General features: G+C 58.0%; 1 protein-coding gene across 1 annotated transcript in view; it reads right to left on the bottom strand.

Annotated features, from left to right (window-relative positions):
* Positions 1-1,481: 1,481 nt before the first annotated feature.
* CUX2 (cut like homeobox 2) overlaps positions 1,482-17,957 on the bottom strand; it is a 69,104-nt gene continuing 52,628 nt past the window's right edge. Inside the window, 19 exon segments of the mRNA XM_056340946.1 lie at positions 1,482-3,984; positions 3,986-4,127; positions 5,704-5,977; positions 6,085-6,273; positions 6,513-6,782; positions 7,383-7,542; positions 8,002-8,777; positions 9,683-9,784; positions 10,788-11,423; positions 11,662-11,761; positions 11,870-11,918; positions 12,070-12,128; positions 12,238-12,432; positions 13,191-13,295; positions 14,014-14,062; positions 14,347-14,413; positions 14,498-14,574; positions 15,411-15,537; positions 15,700-15,837. Coding sequence (XP_056196921.1) covers positions 3,463-3,984; positions 3,986-4,127; positions 5,704-5,977; positions 6,085-6,273; positions 6,513-6,782; positions 7,383-7,542; positions 8,002-8,777; positions 9,683-9,784; positions 10,788-11,423; positions 11,662-11,761; positions 11,870-11,918; positions 12,070-12,128; positions 12,238-12,432; positions 13,191-13,295; positions 14,014-14,062; positions 14,347-14,413; positions 14,498-14,574; positions 15,411-15,537; positions 15,700-15,837 — 4,037 coding nt within the window. The 3' untranslated portion in view covers positions 1,482-3,462.

Raw genomic sequence — 17,957 nt, 5'->3', positions numbered from 1 at the left:
TTCCCTTCTGGCCCTGGTTCTTGTTTGCACCTTTAAGCCCCTGGGGAGGGGGGCCCAGGTAGGAATTAACTATACAATTTCATTCCCTTTCTGTCCCCACCGAGTGGGACACGGCCAGTGCCAGGGATTTGCAGTGGCCTGGAGCCCCACATCTGCCCACAGGGATGGGTGGGATGGGTGGAAAGGAAGGGGTGGGATGAGTTGGTGCCACCCTGAGAATATCACGATTCAGTGCCAGGGTGGTCCCACGGCAGGGACAGCACAGTTCTGCCCTCCCTGATGGCTTAAGCAGCCAGGCACAGGTGACTGACATGGGGTTTGGGCATTGGAAAAGAGCTGGGAGACTGGGAGCAAAACCCTCCAGCAGTTTCACTGGTGGAAATAGTACTGGGTGCCCCAGCATGACTTGCTGGTGCATTACAGCCTTAATGGGATGTTACAACCACCCCTCCAAACCCCAGGTTACAGGCTGCACTGCGTGATGCCAACCAGGTTTGGGTGCCCATGGCGAGGTGGCCCTGTGCTCTTGGTGGGACATCCCCAGACCTCTGCCAAGAGGTCTTAGCCAGGGACAAAATATCTATCCTCTTGCCAGGGCAGGTGTCGGTGCTGTGCAGGGATCGGGAAACCTGCCCTTGAGGAGATGGCCAACATGACCCCATGTGCCTGCCCGCAATACCCCACCTGCATGAACACCCCAGTTTCTTGCTGAAGTGGGGTTCTGCAGCAGGTTGGGAGGGGGGGAACGCCTCTTAGGGAAACTGAGGCATGAAGCCAGCTGGGGTCACTTGCTTGCTGAGAGCACTGCAGAACATGGAGCCCTGCTCCCAGCCAGGCATGGCACCCTGCTACGTATTTCAGCATTTGGAGCGGTACCGAGGACAGGCGCAGCTACACCCGCAGCATCCAGATGGTTAACGTGACCCCATCAGTCGGCTGCAGAGGAAGATGCTGGTTTCCATGGCAGCCAGCCCAGCTTCTCCAGACATTCAGATATTCATTAAAAATAAATCCTTCCCAACATGTTAGCTGACAAACAAGCTTAAACAGATACGCAACATATGGATTTATTAATTCATCAAATGCAAACAGCCCTGCCTCGTGTCAGAAGCTGCAAGCTTGCCTGGCGATGGCCAGTTCTGAAGAAGTGCTGGGGTGTGGCTCCATCCCGCAATACTGAACCGAACCTCATGCTGGAGGATGCTGAGCTACCCTGGGGGCAGGAGCAAACCTGCAGCAGGGATGAGCACAGGACTTCCACAGGGCAGGATCATACCCTGAGCTGGACTAGCCCCATTGAACACCCCTTCTCTCCCCCGTCCCCCCCCCAACCACCAGGAGATAATTTATGGCAGTGAGAGCTCACGAACCCAAAGCAAGGCTGCGACTTCCAAGGGAGCCAACATCAACCCAGGCGCTGCGCGAAGCTGAGGAGCTCCCATCCCAGCCGCCTCCAGACAAAACACACCCCAGGGCCAGAGTCGTATCCAACTTCTGTATTTAGTGGCTCTTTACAGAACTTGTTCCTTCCAAAATTGTTAAACAAAGTTCATCGATCTCATAGAAACTTTTGAAGTACAGTACATGAGCCTAACAAAAACGTGATTGGTATGTCCCGCTAGCTTTAATACAACAGGATTGCCGTCTTCAAGACTATCCTAAGTGCTTCCTCAAATCCCGTTCCACTAAAGCTCCTGCTAGCACATGACGGAGACGAGCAGTCAATGGTCGCGCCTCGACCTTCTGCAGCGCGGTGGCAAGGGAAGAGCGGCCGCGGGCAAGCTGGGGCTTGCTGGGGCAGGGCAGGCGGGCAAGCAGAGCTGTGCCTTCACAAGAGCCACTTTTAGCATCGCTCATCGACTACCACCCAAATATAAAAATACCTTCTATTCTGATAAAAATGTATACAGTGGAAAATTAGTCAATGCATAGCCTCGAAGCCTGGCGGGGGAGCCCTCCCAGCGGTGGTGGCCTTGGTGGGTGATGGCTGATGCTATGCGGGCAGGGAACAGGGCAGACCAGCCCAGCACTGGCCACCCCCCATCTTTTAAAGGCATTTCATTAGCAGAAGCTGGCTGGCAGTGCTGGGGGCAGGGAGGCGGCGGGGAACACGCCAGGATGGTGCCACTGCTGAGCTCCTGCGCAGGGTCAGCCCTGCAAAGCCAAAGCTTGATGGTACTTTGCCCAATTCAGGTTTGAGCTTGCCCAGTTCAGGCAGGAGCCTGTCACAACACCCTGGGGCTCATCCTGGCTTCAGCGGCAGCCCCTGTCTGAGGACATGGCTGCAATGAGGGGATGCTCATCCTGCCCGGGCACTCTCCCTAGGGAAAAGTGCTTCAGCCGCAAGAGCTGGCTGTGATGCTGGGAGCAGCCCCGAGCAGGGTTTGGCCCCCTGTGAGTAGGCAGCTCATGATTTTTTGGATGCTCGTCCCCAAGCACTGGTGCCCCAGGGGCAAAGCTCCAAGGCTTCATCTCTTTTTCTTTCCCAAACGATGGCAGAACGTGGGGAACCGGGATCTCATAGATGTCCATCCCCAGCGAGCCAGAGCCATCCCCGAGCATCACATGTGGGTACCTCTTCCCACCTCGCTCCCAAAATCACAAGCACAGGTTGCTTGCATAGCTTTTGCCTTATTTTGTTCTCTTCCTGGGGAGCTGGCAGGAGCCGTGCTGTGCCGTATCAGGGCTGCCACTGGTCACTGGCTGGAGGAAGCGCGAAGGACGGCGTTCGGACCATGCTACATCTTGTTCCAGAAGGCTATTGCAGACATTTCTACAACATATACAACCGCACGGGACATTCTGTGTTACAAAGGTTTTCAAAAAACATAAACCACCAGAACTAAATACATACTCGATGGCATCAGGGTTTTTGCTTTAGAGTCTTCAGGGACTATGACGCAGTCTCTGGCTGGGGCAGAAGCGATGCAGTGTCTTACAGACAGAGGTGGAAACTGCTCGGCAAGAGTTTATTAAATTTGGTCAGTCTCATAGTGCTTCTTGATGGCTTTGCTCAGTAAGTCTTTCTGTGGTTTGTTTTTTTTTTCTTGTTTGTTTTTAATCTCATCCAGTGGCAAACTACAAGACTTCAGTGTACATTTAATGACACGACTGCTACATCATCCTGATTTTATAGCTATCTTTAATATCAAAGCAGCTTAAGCTGTTAATAAATTCCAAAGTATCCTTTTATTAAAATATCTAAAAGAGGTCTATAAATATTTTTTGTTTGTTTTTTTTTTTCTTTTTTTCTTTTCTTTTCTAAAATTGTTCCCAGTTTTTCACATTTAAAACAAAGCCGGGGAGGGGGGCGGCATTGTAGTGGGGGCCCCCCCTTTCCATGGGCGCTCCCCTCCGTGGCGCTGGCCACATGTCACCTCTTGGTGCGTGCTGCATTTAACAAAATATATATATATATGTGGGGGTGTATATATATATATATATTTAGGGCGGCAGGGGGGCTCAGAACTCCCACTCAAGGGCCTCCTCACGGTTGGCAGCCCGCTCCAGGCGGTGGATGATGTTGTTGAGGTTGGCCATCTTCTCATGGCGCCGCTGGACGCTGGTGCTGAGCCGGGGGCCGGGGGCTGGCGGCAGTGCCGGTGAGACCGGCCCGGCAGAGGATGGCCCCGGTGAGGCCGAGCCGGTGAGACCAGGCGAGGATGCTGCTGAGGGCGATGTTGGGGAGACCTCCAAACTGCAACGGGATGAGCCCGCAGAGGACTGGGAGCTGTCGGGGTGCGGTGGCGGTGGTGGTGCGGGTCCTCCGGCGGCAGCACCAGCACGGCCGCCCCGCCGTGGAAGGCTGCCGGCGCTGGGGGCAGCTGCATGGGGGGCTGCCCCCCGCTCCTCCTGGGGAGGTCCGGTCCCCTCGGCCGCCCCGGCTGGGCTGCGTGAGTCCCGCTGGCGGCCCCAGCCACCTGCCTCCCCCTGCTCCTCCTTCACCTTCACGGGCACCGCGGCACAGGGGTGCTCGCCCCCCCCCAAACACAGGTTTACGGTCCTCGGTGTCTGAATCGGGGCTGTGGGGGGCCCGGCGCCCGGGGACGGCTGCCCCACCACTCTGCTCTGGGTCTGTGTCATTGTCCTGCGTGCCCTCCACCAGCATCTCCCGGCGCATCCGTGACCTGCCGGGACACAACCACAAAGGGTTGGTGACCATCACCCATCGCCCCGTGTTGCGGGCACCACATGTCTTGGACAAGCATCTTCAGCCAGAAAAATGTGATGACATCGCCTGAGACGTAAAACCCCACTTTGACAGCCTTCAAAACATTTTTTTGGAGGAAAAACTGCTGCTTGAGCACGGGGAACGGATTTTGCAACACCTTGGGCTGTTTCCAGCCAAACGGAGCCAGTTTTGCAAGTGTTTTCCACTACCTTTGTTGTTGTGGTTGTTGTTATTTAATATACAAAATTTTTCAAAGGTTTATTTTCGGGCATTTGTGTTTACCAAGAGCAGGAGGGGCTTTCCTAGAACCATGCAAGGGGAAAGGTCGTAGGTTTCAAACCCCCATTAGTCAATGCTTCACCAAAAAGCCTGACTTTTCAAGCTCTCCCCTGCACTCCCCACACGATGGCTTCACACAAGTAACTTCATCCAGCTCCCATAAATATTGACCATCTACTTCACGCTGCCCAGGGGGACCTGGAGGCAGCTGGAGGCTCTGCAGCCTCGACACAAGCACTTACATGTCTTTTAATACTGGTTTATATAGGGGAGGGGGCACAGCCCATCCCCTGGGCTGTTGACTCAGAGCAGGCAGCTCTTGGTGTGGCTCTGGGGAGGGTTCAGGAGCCATGCGTTCACCTGCAATGCTGCCTGAGGATGAAGCCTGTGCTGCTCCCTGGGGTCAGGCTGCTGTGGGGATGGATGCTGTGCTTCAGAAGCCTCCATAAGGCCTTTCTCCACCCATCATAGAGCTCCTGCTGGGTGGCGAGTGGTGTCCTGCACCAGTGAGCAGGTGGACATGAGCATGGAAACCTCTTTAGATGCTCTGCGTTACTTGGTCAAGGTGGTCAACACCTCCTGACCAGCTGCCAGCCAAAGCACATGCAGTGTTTTGGCTGCATAGAAGCGCAGAATCATTTAGGTTGGAAAAGACCTTTAAGATCTGATCCAACCGTTAACCCAGCACTGCCAAGTCCATCACTAAACCATGTCCCTGAGCACTGCACCTATATGTTTTTGAACTCTCAGGGACGGTGGCTCCACCACCTCCCAGGGCAGCCAGTTCTGATGCTTGACCACCTTTTCAGTGACGAATTTTTTCCTAATTTTCTCCAATCTAAACCTTCCCCAGCACAACTTGAGGCTGTTTCCTCTCATCTTGTTGCTTGTTACTTGGGAGACTGTGCCCACCTGCCTGCAGCCTCTTTCAGGTAGTTGTAGAGAGCGAGAAGGTCCTCCCCGAGCCTCCTTTCTCCAGGCTGAACACCCCCAGTGCCCTCAGCTGCTCCCCATCAGCCTTGTGCTCCAGCCCCCCCCACCAGCTTTGCTGCCCTCCTCTGGACATGCTCCAGGACCTCTACATCCCTCTTGCAATCCCCCCCAGTTCTGCACCCGAGGACCTCCAGTGACCACATGTGGGTCTGCACCTCTCCATCTAGACAAAGAGGGGCTGGGAGAGCAGGAAGAGGAACAGTGACACCACCTTGGTGGCACAGCACCACCAGAGGTCCGAAACCCAGGAGCATCCGTACCTGTAGTTGTGGAACCAGTTGATGACGGTGTTGGTCTTAAGGTTGAGCTGGAAGGAGAGCAGTTCAATGGTCTGCTGGGAGGGGTAGGGCTCCAGCTGGTAGGCTTTCTTCAGGGCTTCCTTCTCCTCTGGGGCCAGCACCACCCGTGGCTTCTTAATCTGGAGGAGGCTGAGGTCCTGCGGCTGCAGGCTGGGGCTGGCACACTCGGAGCGGGCGCTGGGGGATTCGCTGTCCGAGCCGGTGCTCATCAGCCCGTACCGACGTTTCAGGTAGGCTGCAGGAGAGGAGACCCAGCTGCGCGCCGCTCGCCCCCCAGCCCAAGGAGCACCCCCCTCGGCCAGCACGCCCACCCCGGTGGGGCTGCATCGCCCTGACCCTCACCTTTCTTCTCCAGCTTCTTCATGTCACGCAGCTTCTCCACGTTGTGGGGGTCGTTGAGCCAGAGCTGCATGCGGACGAAGGGCTCCCTCCCCTTCAGGCTCAGCTTGTGCCACGGCTTGGGCCTGGAGAGGAGATCGGACACCGAGCCCTGCGTCAGGCCCAGGATGCTCTCCCCGAACAGCCGCTGGCCTGGCGGAGGAGAAGCAGAGGTGGTTAGAGTGGGGCAGAGCAGCGAGGCAGGCGCTACAGTCCCTCTGCAGAGTGGGTACACCCTGTTTCCCGGCCAGCATCCTCCCCAGCATCTTGGGATCGCCCCCCAGGCACCCGCAGCGAACCAAGGCGAGTCTGCGGCTATGGGAACTGGGGTGATGCATCTATGGAGCCTCACCAGCAGCTCACGAAAACCCAGGCGGAGACAGGGTCCGCACCTAAATTGTTGTCTGTCAAGACCTCCTTGACCTTCTTGGTGATGGAGTAGGTGTCCAGCTCGGGGGACATGGCAACGATCTCCTGGATGCCCACAGGTCCCTGGCTGTTGGGGTACGTCTTCCCACCCATCGCAGGCGTCGACCGGCTCTCGGGCTGCTGGTTTTCCTTGCTGCTCTCCAAGGCCAGGGTGAGGGGCTCCTGGCAGCCCTTCTCATGCTCGGCAGGGCTGGGGGGCGGCGAGGGGGACGGCTGGGGCTCCACCGGGCTGGCTGCGCGACACCGGGGCAGAGGGGTCAGCAGGGACGGCAGGGACGGCGGGAGGGGACAACAGCAGGGAGCTGGCAGGCGCAGGAAGGTTATCTCGGGGATGCCTGCCGCTCTGCCCTCTGGAGAGGGGGGATGCCAGCCAACTCTCTCTGGTGGCTACAGCAACATGGGAGGTGCCAGTGGAATAATTAAAGAGAGAAAACATCACTAATATAAAAAACCCAGCTACTACTTTATGCCAGGCACAAAGCCAAAGACTCTGCTGTGGTTTTCCTTTTTTTTTTTTTTTTAAAAAAAAAAAATAGATGACTTTCAAAACCCATTTCTGACAAAATATTTGAGGATCTGTGTAACAGCCCTAAATTGCCACAGTGACCAACTAAGGGGGTTCAAAATGAGTTGGATGGATCAGAGGGGGATGAAAGGGGCTTCCCAGGATTGGGGTGCGGGTTGGGGTGCTGGCGGTGGCATGGGCAGATCTTCCCGGCGCTGGGGTGGGAAGCAGGAGAAACTCGCCCTGCACTGGGATGTGGGGGATGGATGCAGAAGCACCGGGGGCACTGATGGCACATGGGGACCACGGGGACGGCAGCGGAACTTACCCTGGGAGGGTGTTGGCTGCTGGCTGATGCCTTGGCCCAGCTGGTCAGTCAGCCAGAGCTGCATACGGATGAAAGGCTCCCGACCCTTCTGCGTCAGCTTGCTCCATGGCTTGGGCCGCGACAGCATGTCGCTCACGCTGCCCTGGGACAGCCCCAGCACCTATGCACCATGTAGGTGTCACCCGCTGGGGCCAGGGCATGTTGCCCTCTGTGCTGGGCTGCTGCCTGCCCTCCGTCCCCATTTCAAGGGAGGGGAAGCAGGCTGCCACCCACTGCCATGCTCGTGGCCCCATGGTATGTCCAGACCCCCTGGCCCCAGCCATGGGTACTGTGACTCTGGTGGGTCCCTCTGGGATACCCAGTGGGCTGGGAGGATGGTCCCCACAGGGCTCTGCACTGGGGACAGGGTGTTCTTGGTGGGAAGTGCCATTAACCCAGTGGTGGTCATTGGGAGACCAACCGGGGTTGGGTCAGACCCTGAGGACTTGGCATCCTCCACGGGGAAACCCACCAGGGAGAGCGGGGACCCTGGAAAGAGCTGGTGGAGGCCACCAGTGTGCCCTGGGATCTGGGTTACAGAGCAGAGGGGACAGTGGACCCTCCTTCTCCAAGCTGTTACCTTCTCTCCAAAGATCCTCTGGCAGATGCCGTTCTTGGCCAACTTCTCCTTGACCTGCCGAGTCAGCTCCAGCGTGTCCACCTCCCTGTACATGTACATCTCATACTGCTCGGGTGTCAGTGGTGGCACGGTGGGCTTCAGGGTCCGTGGCACGTAGGTGGGGTAGTAGGAGAGACGACCACCAGCTGCTGGCTCTGCACCAGCTCCCTCCGTCTTCATCTCTGTCAGCCGGTGGGGTTCATCGTCTGCTGGTGGCAGCTCGTCCTCATTGGTGCCACCCTCGCTGGGCTCGCCCCGTGGCCAGCCCCGGCCGTTGGCCATGCTGGAGTAGCTCGAGGAGGAGGAGGAGAGCGAAGGCGAGACAGAGGTGTAGGGTCGGCTGAGCAGGCTCCGCTCCGATGCCCAGTGCTGGTCGAAGTAGGAGCCAGCATCGCCGATCTCCGACTTCACCTTCCGGATGATGCTCTGGACAAAGGCAGCAGGTGAGAGTACGGCCAGGGGTGTCTGCGGGGGGCCAGGGCTGGTCCCGCTCCCCTCCTCCTGCTTGACATAGGTCGGAACGATGTTCTGGCTGACGGTGGCCAGCGTGGAGCGCTCGGCAGGCGATGTATCCCCGGGGCGCCCACTGCTCCCTGACTCCATCTCCAGCAGCGCCTGCTGCTGTGCCTGCATCTCCCGCCGTGCCTGCTCCAAGATGCTCTTGATGGCGTCCTCTGAGCTGCTGCCGCCTGTCCCGTTGGCCACTGTTTGCGATGCTGATGGTGTTTTGGGTTCCCCTGCAAAGAAAAGGGGTGAGGGGAGCCCTAAGGAGCAGCATGCACCGTTTTACCGTGTGGTCATAATTCAAAATGCAGGAGAAAAGGGATTTTATCCCGATCTGTTCTGGAGTGCTATCCATCAAGCAGGTGCAGATCAGAAGAACAAGCAGCACCCCCAAAGCAAAAGCTGCGCCCCCCCCAGCTCAAAGCGAGCTGCCTTTTTGACGATTGCAAAGTAAATCCCATTACCAACAACGGCAATAGACAAACATGTTTGTTTTCCCTGACTGTTTTTCCACCGTTCCTGTCTAATTTAATTCTCCAGGATTCTGCTTTCTCAGCAGACTACCTGTTTTAATGTATTTCATTTCTTGTAATTGACTGCGAGCGCAGCTGCTGTAATGATTCCTCATGCCAGATGGATCATGCATCCTCATTTAATCATCTGGTTTGGGGCAGGGGGGAGAAAAAAGGTAGATCCAAAGTTTCCAAAAGCCCAGATACAAATGCTGCTGCATGGGGAGTCTTCCATCCCTTACAGTATTTACCAACGATTCTTCCTACCATGCCTCAAACCTCCTCTGTGGCTTTCAGCAGGAGAAATGTCCCCCAAAAAGCTCATTTTGGCCCCGCCAGGGCTGCTCCATCCTGGGTGCCGGCTCCCAGCCAGCCACAGGGTTAGCCCAGGGCCACCTTGGCCAGGACTGTGCCACGAGTGCTGGGCTGGGCAGGGGCTGGCTAACATTCCCTAGGGGATGCAGAGACCCCCGTGCCAGATGCTGTCAGTGTTGCAGGTGTTTCAGCATGCTGTGGGACCCACAGCCATGCAGCACCCAGCTGCTGGCACCCTTCTGGGTGCTGCTCCCACAGGGGCAGAGCAAGGGCTTGGGCACCCCTGGAGCCACCCACATGCTGACACCTACCTCCCTTCTGTGACTCGATCTCCTTCTTTGCCTGCTCCAGGATGCTTTTGATGGCATCATCAGAGCCAGTCTCCGGCGTCCTGATCCGTGGCGTGATGCTACCTGATCAAAGAGGCAGAATAACAGCTTTGTCACCGGCTCTGGTTTTACAAGCTCCACTTGTACGTCAGGAAGTATTTACTGCTCCTCATGTTCAGTTATTTTAGGGATGCTGGTTTTAAGACAAATGTCATTCCCAATTAGTCACTAGTCAGTGCATGGGGAGCACTAGTAGCCTTGGCTGCCAGCTCTCGCCTCCGGCACAGCATCTCCCAGCCACCTTGCTTGCCCCATCCAAAAGCACACACTCCCCACCGGCACACAGGGTGCTGAGCAGAGACATGGGCACGGGGACCACGTCCCCCATCCTCGGCACTGTGCCCTCTCGCCTGTGCAGGTGAAGGGTTAATGCTGGATCGGATCCAGGGAATAAATTGGAGCTGTCTGGGTTGAAATGCAAGCAGATGCATGGACCACGGACCTGCATCCCCCAGTCCTGTGCCACCATGGGGACCTGAGTGACCAGCCACAACTGCTGCCACCACTGGGATGGGGCCAGAAGCCACAGTCCCTGGAGTCAGGCTTTACCATCTCATGGTGGTGCCAACACTGCGCCGAGTTCCCACAGCATTAAAACTTCATTATTTTAACAAAATATTCCCGAGCACATTGATTCATACGCTATGAAACAGCCTAATGAATAATTAAATGGCACTTGTCAGAATAAACGAGTAAAGCACGTCCGGGGATGCAGCTTCCACAATGATGGGTTCTTGTTAATTGCTACCATTTGCCTGGGCTCCATCCCACCCAGCAGCCGATTCCGTCCCACCCTGCAGTGAGTGAGGGGACCACCAGGGACAATCCCTAAGTGTCACCGGTGACTCCATGCGCATCCCTGCCTCTCTTGCCAGCACATCACGGGCTGGCGAGCATCCCTGCCGCAGCATGGGGCACCCTGGGGTGCTGCCGGGGTGAAGCGGGGTGCATTGGGAGGGGATCCCACAGCACCGCCTGCAGCATCCCAGGGCAGGACCCATCGGCTGGGGCCACCCCAACCACTCACCTCTCTGGCGCACCTGGATAGTCCTCAGGGCCAGCACGTTCTGCTCATCGGAGAGGAACTGCTTCATCTTGATGAACGGCTCCTTGCCCTTCACCGTCAGCTTGTGCCAGGGCTTGGGTCGGGCCAGGATCTCGCTGACAGAGCCCTGCGACAGCCCCAGCACGTAATGCCCGAAGACCCGCTGCCCGATGTTGTGCTTCAGCAGCTGCTCCTTCACCTGGAAGGCGATTTCGGCTGTGTCCAGCTGCTCCTCCTCAGCAGAGCTGCTGGTGCTGCCCTCGGATGGCTCGCCAGGCGGGCTGGTGGCACTGGCAGCCGGCGCGGTGCCAGGGTGCGTGGCACTGCCCTTGGCCCCGAAGAAGGCAGAGGGGAAGGGTGGCCCCACACTGGCATTCTCATTCTTGTAGGCAGGCAGTGGTGGGTGGGGGGCCTTGGGGTCTCCTGACAGCCGCTCGCCCCCTGGGAAGGGGGACAGTGAGAAAGTCTGGGGGCCATCAGGAGCCAGGCCGGGACCGGGAAGAGGTGGGAGGGGAGTGGGGGAGGTGGGTTCGTCTGCCGGGGCATGTTGGGGGGATGGGTACGGCTGCTCCATGCCCAGCGAATCCTTCCCCGACTCGTCTTCGGAGTGATCCTCCTCTAGAGATGAATGAGAGAAAGGGAGACGCACTAGAGTCCCCCCAGCCGGCAGCTCCGGCACAGCCCCACAGCAAAGCATCTCCTGCCTCCGTTTCCCCAGGTGGCTTCCCACCCCCTGTCCTCCCCCTGCCAGCTGCGGGCTCCTTCCCACCGCTGGGGCAGCATCCGACCCTGCTGCCCACATTCCCAGGGAGGCTCCTGATGGGACCAGGGATGCCGCAGGACCCGGGAACCCTACCAGTGCTGGCCAGCAGGCTGGGCTTCTCCAGCAGGTACTTCTGGGAAGGGTAGAAAGCCTCCTTCCCCAGCAGCAGGGCCTCCTCTGCCTTCGATATGCTCTGCAAGGAGCCAAGCCGAGATGGGAAAGGGCGGCGGAGCCACTGGCGGCAGGGCTGGCACGCGTGCCACAGCCCGGCGAGCATGCCGGCACACGCCGCAGCACTTGCCTGGGGAAGGCTGCAGCTGGCGGAGGCCACCTTCATCGCCTTCAGGATGCTGGGAGGGAGACAAGGTGGGTGACTCGGCGGGCACGGCTTTTTGCTGCCATCAAGCCACCGAGCGTTACGGCTGCTGAAGTGTGCCGTGGGTGCTGACGGCACCCGGCCGGCCGGGGACAGGCAGGCAGCAGGCATGGATCAAGCCATACCTCAGCTCCGTTTTGATCTCCTCGTAGTCCGCCTGCGCCTGCAGCTTCTCCTCCAGCTTCTGCGGAGCAGAGGGGGGGGAGTCCTCGCAGCCGGCTCCTGGTGCACGCCCGGCACGGCCAGACCCACGTCCCCCCGCCCCGGCAAGCCCCAAGCCCCCGCGGGCGCACCTCGATGGCTTCGTTCTTGGCGGCCAGCTGCCCCTCCAGCTCGGCAATCTGGTTGGCAGAGGACTCCTCCAGCTCCTGCAGCGAGCTCTGGAGGTGCTGGACGTCTTTCAGGAGCCGCAGGATCTCCCGGTCTTTGGCAGCCAGAGCCGCCTCCAGCCTCGACCCTGAGCACATGGAATAGTTCACTTTGTCCTGCTGGGAGAGGGGACACCATCAGCTCCCAGCCACCCACCATGGGCACAAGGGCCACCCTCCTTGTCAGACATGTCCCCATGGGCAGCAGGTGAGCCCAGGGCTCAGTCCTGTGGGATGGGGACCTGGGGTGACACAGCCCTGGGGAGGGACAGACCTTTTCTCTCCCCTTAAAGGTCTCCCAGGTGCATCTGCTCGGTGCTATGGGGGTGCATGTCCCCCAACCCCATGGGAGGCTGGGGCTGCAGGTAGGGCATGGCCAACGCTACCACCCCATGGTGGAAAACCACCTCAGTCACAGGCATTTCAGGCTTGCTCCTGAAGGTGGTGGGTGCTCCCCAATGTGATGGGGTGCTCCTACATGCTGCGAGATGCTTGTGAACATGCCAGGGTGCTCCTGGCTGCTATGGGGTGCTCCTAGCTATGACGAGGTACTTCCAAGTGCAGTGGGATGCTCCTGGCTGTGACAGATGCTCCCAGGTGTGATGGGATGCTGCCAGCTGTAATGGGGTGCTGCTGGCCCCAAATGGGTGCTCCCAGCTGTGATGGGGTACTCTCAGCTGCAATGGGGTGCTGCTGGCCCCGAATGGGTGCTCCCAGCTGTGACAGGGTGCTGCTGGCCATGATGGGGTGCTGCTGGCCCCAAATGGGTGCTCCCAGCTGTGATGGGGTGCTCCCAGCTGCAATGGGGTGCTGCTGCCAGCCCTGAGGGGTGCTCCTGGCTGTGATGGGGTGCTCCCGGCCCTGAGGGGTGCTCTCACCCCGGCAGCGCCCGGCGGGGAGCAGCAGGCCAGGCGCAGGGAGCTATTCACGGCTGCCAGCTGCTCCCGCAAGCTCTCCACCTCCCTCTGCGCCGCCTCTGCTCGCTGCAAGAGAGCAGAAAGCACATCAGGCAAGGCACCCGCAGCTCATCCCAGCACACACAGGGCACGGTGGTGCTCCAGGATCTACACAGACTCGTGTCTCTCCCAAGCATCCTGCTCCCACCACCACCACCAGCAGCCCACCATGTATTTCAGCTCCCCATGTCCTAATGTAGTTCCCGATCCCAATCCCTGGGCACTGGCTACAGACCACCTCCAGGACACTGCCTTCTTCCACCCAAAGAGCCATATCTACATGCAAATTGCTCTTTAAGCTTCTTTTATTATCCATGCGTGTTTATTTGTACCTCTATTTTCAGAATGAAACTAATTAACAGGAATGGAGACCAACACCAGGGTGGCATGCGTTGTGCCCTGAAATGCCCGTGAGAGGCTGGAGGTGACAAACATCAGCTGGCAGAAGCCCAAACACACCAGTGACCCCCAACATGGGGCAGGGAGTCCCACTGGGCTGGTTTGGAGGAGCTGCTGCGTGAAGGAAACCAGAGGCCCCCTTTGCAGGGCTTCCGAGTCCTGGGATCTGGCCACCATTTTTGGGGACAGACATCCATCCAGGAGGATGCTCAGGGTGCTGCGGCGGGTGCAGCATCTGGGCTCTGCAGGGTGAAACCCATAAGCCTGGAGGGGCCACAGCCAAGTGCAGTGGAAGGGGAGCAGGATATGTGCCCTGCACCAGCTAGAAAGTCAGCTCCTGGCTCACCTGGTTGGCTTTTTCGAGGTTCGTCATGATCATGGCTACTTCATCTGCCCTGTGACGAGAAAGCAAGAGGCGTCAGCTGGCACGGAGGCACGGACACAGCCCTCCATGGCTGGCAAGGGCTCCTGCCTGCGCTGTAGGTGAGGGCATGAGCAGGCGTCTTAGATATAGGGACCCCTGCGACTCAGGATGCTCTTGCGGTCACTTAAAGCATCTCAGCTCCTCAAGTTATTTAGCAGCACCATGGGGATGTCCTGGTGCTGCCACAAGCAGCTTGGCTCAGCCTCAGGCATGCCAACAGCCTCCGGGCATGACCGGGCACCGCTGGTGACTTACTTTGATGCAGCTTCCTCGTCGTATTTACACCGCAGCTCCAGCAGCTCCGTCTGGGTGGCCTTCAGCGCTGGGAAGAGGAAGAGAAGGGTGAGCCACGGGGTGAGGGCTTGGCCTCCTGCGGCTGGCAGCCCCTTTCCTGGCCACCCCCTACCTGCGTGGAGCACTTTGATCTTCTCCTCTGCCTCCCCCAGCCGAGCAGCCAAAGTGACCTGTGCTTCCTGCAGTCCCCTGTGAGAGATGGGCATCAGCAACATGCCAGCAGCACCACGGCTGGGCCGACCCTGCAGCCCCCCACGGGCACATGGAGACCCCCTGGCTGCATCCCCTCCTCTACCCCATCGCTTGGTGATGCCAGGGAAAGACCCACCGGCGGATGCCGGGACACCTTCCAAGCCGTGTTACCCCTTGATGTTAAGGAATTTATTACCCTAGGTGGAAAAAAAATTCACTTTGGGTCTGAAAACAGTCCCTGATCCCTTTAGCTGAAACCCCTCTGCCAAGGCGGGGATGGCAGCCCACCCCTGCCTGTAATTAATTGGAGGAGGGGGAAGCAATCAGGGAAAAGTTATTCTGCATTATTTATAGCCTGCACTTGCCAGGAACTTACTCGCAGAGATCTGCAATTTAGGGTTTAAAGATTCCTCATTTGTTTCCCGGTGCAGCGTGTTAAGGAATAACAATGAAGGCACTGAGAAAGCCGGGAGCCTCCAAATTAAAAGGCCATTTAATGAGGTTCATTCGCCCAACCTGGCTTTAACCCATTTGTCCAACCAAAGCCACGTGTCGGGGAGATGGCACAAGGGGCTGGCAGGAGGGACCTGCCCCAGCTCTGCCCGTGCCCGCCACTGCCTGGGATTGGGGATGACAAACAGGGATGCTCAGAGTGCCCGAGACTGTCCCAGGTTTCTGGACAGGATGCGTCTGCTCTCAACTTGGATAGCAAAGGAGGCGCAAAGGGAAGGAGGAGAGGGAAGGACAGACAGACACCCCTGTGGCAGGAGCAGGGACAGAGCCACATGTTCCCCCAGTACCCTGAAATGACCCCGTCCCCGGTACTCACGTACTTTTGCTTTTCTGCCTCATTTCTCTGCAGCAAGGTTTCTGTGCACAGTGCTTTGCCGTCGACGCCAGAGAACGGGGGCTCGGCCGCTGCTGCAAGTCCAGTTGCTGGCGACGTCCCCTCTCTGTGCTCTGCAGGAGGACACAGTTCATCCACTGGGGACCACGGGCCAGGAGACAGCTCCTGCCCCTGAGACCCCTCTGCATCCCAGGGATCCTCAGAGGCATATGGGGCGACCCGGCTGGGGACCGCCACTGCCACCCTCATCTGCTGGCGGCTGGTGCTGGGGGTACCTTTGGTGCCGACGAGCTCTGGGTGTTTCTTCCAGGGGCGGCTGAGATCCTTCAGGGGGGATGGTTCGGGCTCGAGGCGCTGGAGCTGCTGCAGCCGGTCCTCCAGGCTCCGGGCAGCCTCCAGCACAGGAGCGGGGTCTGTGGGACACGGGATGCGGCGGTGAGCGGCAGGGATGCCCACCGCCAGCCCTCTGCCCACCCTCCCTGCCAGCCTCCACTGAAAACCAGAGCACATTCCCTTCCAGCCCTGGGGAACCCCGTGGGGTGCCCAGTGCCATGGGGACACCCCTTGATCCAGCACTTTCCACCGCCAGCCCCAAGGGATGGAGGGGCCAGCAGGGCTGCATGGGGCATCACCTGCCTGAGCAAGCCAGTGGCACCCGCAGCACCGGTGGCCCCGGTGCCACCAGTGCCGGCCCGTTTGGGCGCAGACAATGGCGGTTTGTGCCGAGGTAAGCAGGTGCATTCAGAGCCGTCCGTCTTCCCTCTGTCAGCATTACACCATCATTAGCTAGTGTCTGCTCAGCAGGGTGTGCCATTATGTCTCCCAGGGCTGATGTAATTATACATTGACATAATTAACCCAGCAAGCCCATTAAGCAGGCCAGCTAAAAATTCATCTATAATTATTTGTTGTGTGCATGCTAATGAGTCCATCTGCACTGCCATTGTACAACATGAACAAATTAATTTACAAGTCTGGATTTTTTAATAAGTTCAAGAAAATGCCTCCTATTGAGCCAGGTTAATATAGGTTTGGGGGCTTGTTTTTTGGTTTGTTTTTTTTTTTTTTTTTAGAAAAGAAGAGGAAAGAAAATAGATTTGAATTCTCCAGGGTCAAAAAGTTAGACAAACAGGGAAGTGGGATGGAGCCAGGCATGCTACTGTACGGCACGGACGCGTGGCAGGCATCCAAGGGTAAAAAATAATAACGGTGATGGAAAAAAATCAAACAACGGGCTGCCTTCACTCCGAACAGGACACAGAGCAGCTCTTCTGCTCAGTGAGTCCCTGGCTGAGATGGCAGTGGTGCAGGATGGAGGGGGCCTGGCACCACCTTGGCCATGCCACAGGATTCAGGGTGGTCCGGGACTGCGCTGGCACAGCCCAACCGCAGCACCAGGCATCGTCAGGATGAACCTGCCCAAAAGATGCAGGATTTGGCCTGTGATCCTCACTGTAAATGCCTAGCACGGATGCTCCTTGCAAACAAGTGGTGCCAAGTCACGTGTCCCCCAGGATGGACTTTGGGACTCCCTCCGATCCGCTGCTGCCTTCCCATCCTACAGCATCATTGCTGTGGGGTGCAGGGTCTCACTGCAGGACCCGCCACACATCTTCCCTGCAGGACCAGCGACTGACGGACCCCACATGCTAACACTGAAAGCCCCTGGAGCATCATTCCCTGCAGGGAACATTCCCCCTTTTTTCTGCTGGACATGACAGACACCCCAAGGACATGCCAGGATAAAAGATTTGTGCCCAGATCCTGGCCACAGGGATGCATGCAGAGGCGAGTGCTGAGCCCAGCCAGCAGGCTGCTGGCTTTGGCACTGAAAAGGGGGACTCGGTTCTGGCTGGGACCCTCCTGGGCTGCTCGTGGCGTCCTTCGGCTCAGCATCCTTCAGCTCATGGCATGTCACAGCTTGGCATCCTGCAGGCTGGTTCCCCATCCAAGGATACAGGAATGTGCCATCAAAGCGGGTTGCGGTGATGCGGCACAGCCCCAAACCGGACTAGATGCTCTCACAGCCATTAATAACACCCGTAAGTACATGAGCTGAGATAACAATACAGCTAATTAAACCCTGTGCTCCGGGGCGCCAGCTCACAGGCTGCAGGGGCCAGGGGTCCCCCCCGCACTCCCCCAGCCCCGGGGGTGTTGGCAGAAGGCTCCGTGCCAGCCTGCAAGCTGCCTCCGCTGGGATAAATGCTGGGGCAGGCCCTGTCTGATCTGCACCGGCAACTCCTCTCACCTTCGTGATAAGAAATAATACGGGAGGAACTGGCCTGAGCAATAAAGCTCTGAGGATTTTCCTCGGGTCAGCATTTTCCCTCCCATGAGCTGCAGCTCCACTGCTGAAATACAGCTGGGGCGATCCCCCAGTGCACTGCTCCCTGTTTGGAGCCAACATCCCAGGATGAAATGGTTGGGAGCAGAGCTTTTAGAAGGGAAAAAACCCAAGTGGTGCTTTGACTCCACTTTCTACACCAGCTGGGGCAGCGCTGATGCGAAACGCCTGGCTGGATTAATTGCA

Source organism: Falco biarmicus, chromosome 1 (genome assembly GCF_023638135.1).
Source record: "Falco biarmicus isolate bFalBia1 chromosome 1, bFalBia1.pri, whole genome shotgun sequence".
NCBI lineage: Eukaryota > Metazoa > Chordata > Aves > Falconiformes > Falconidae > Falco > Falco biarmicus.
This window is presented reverse-complemented; position numbering and strand designations above follow the sequence as displayed.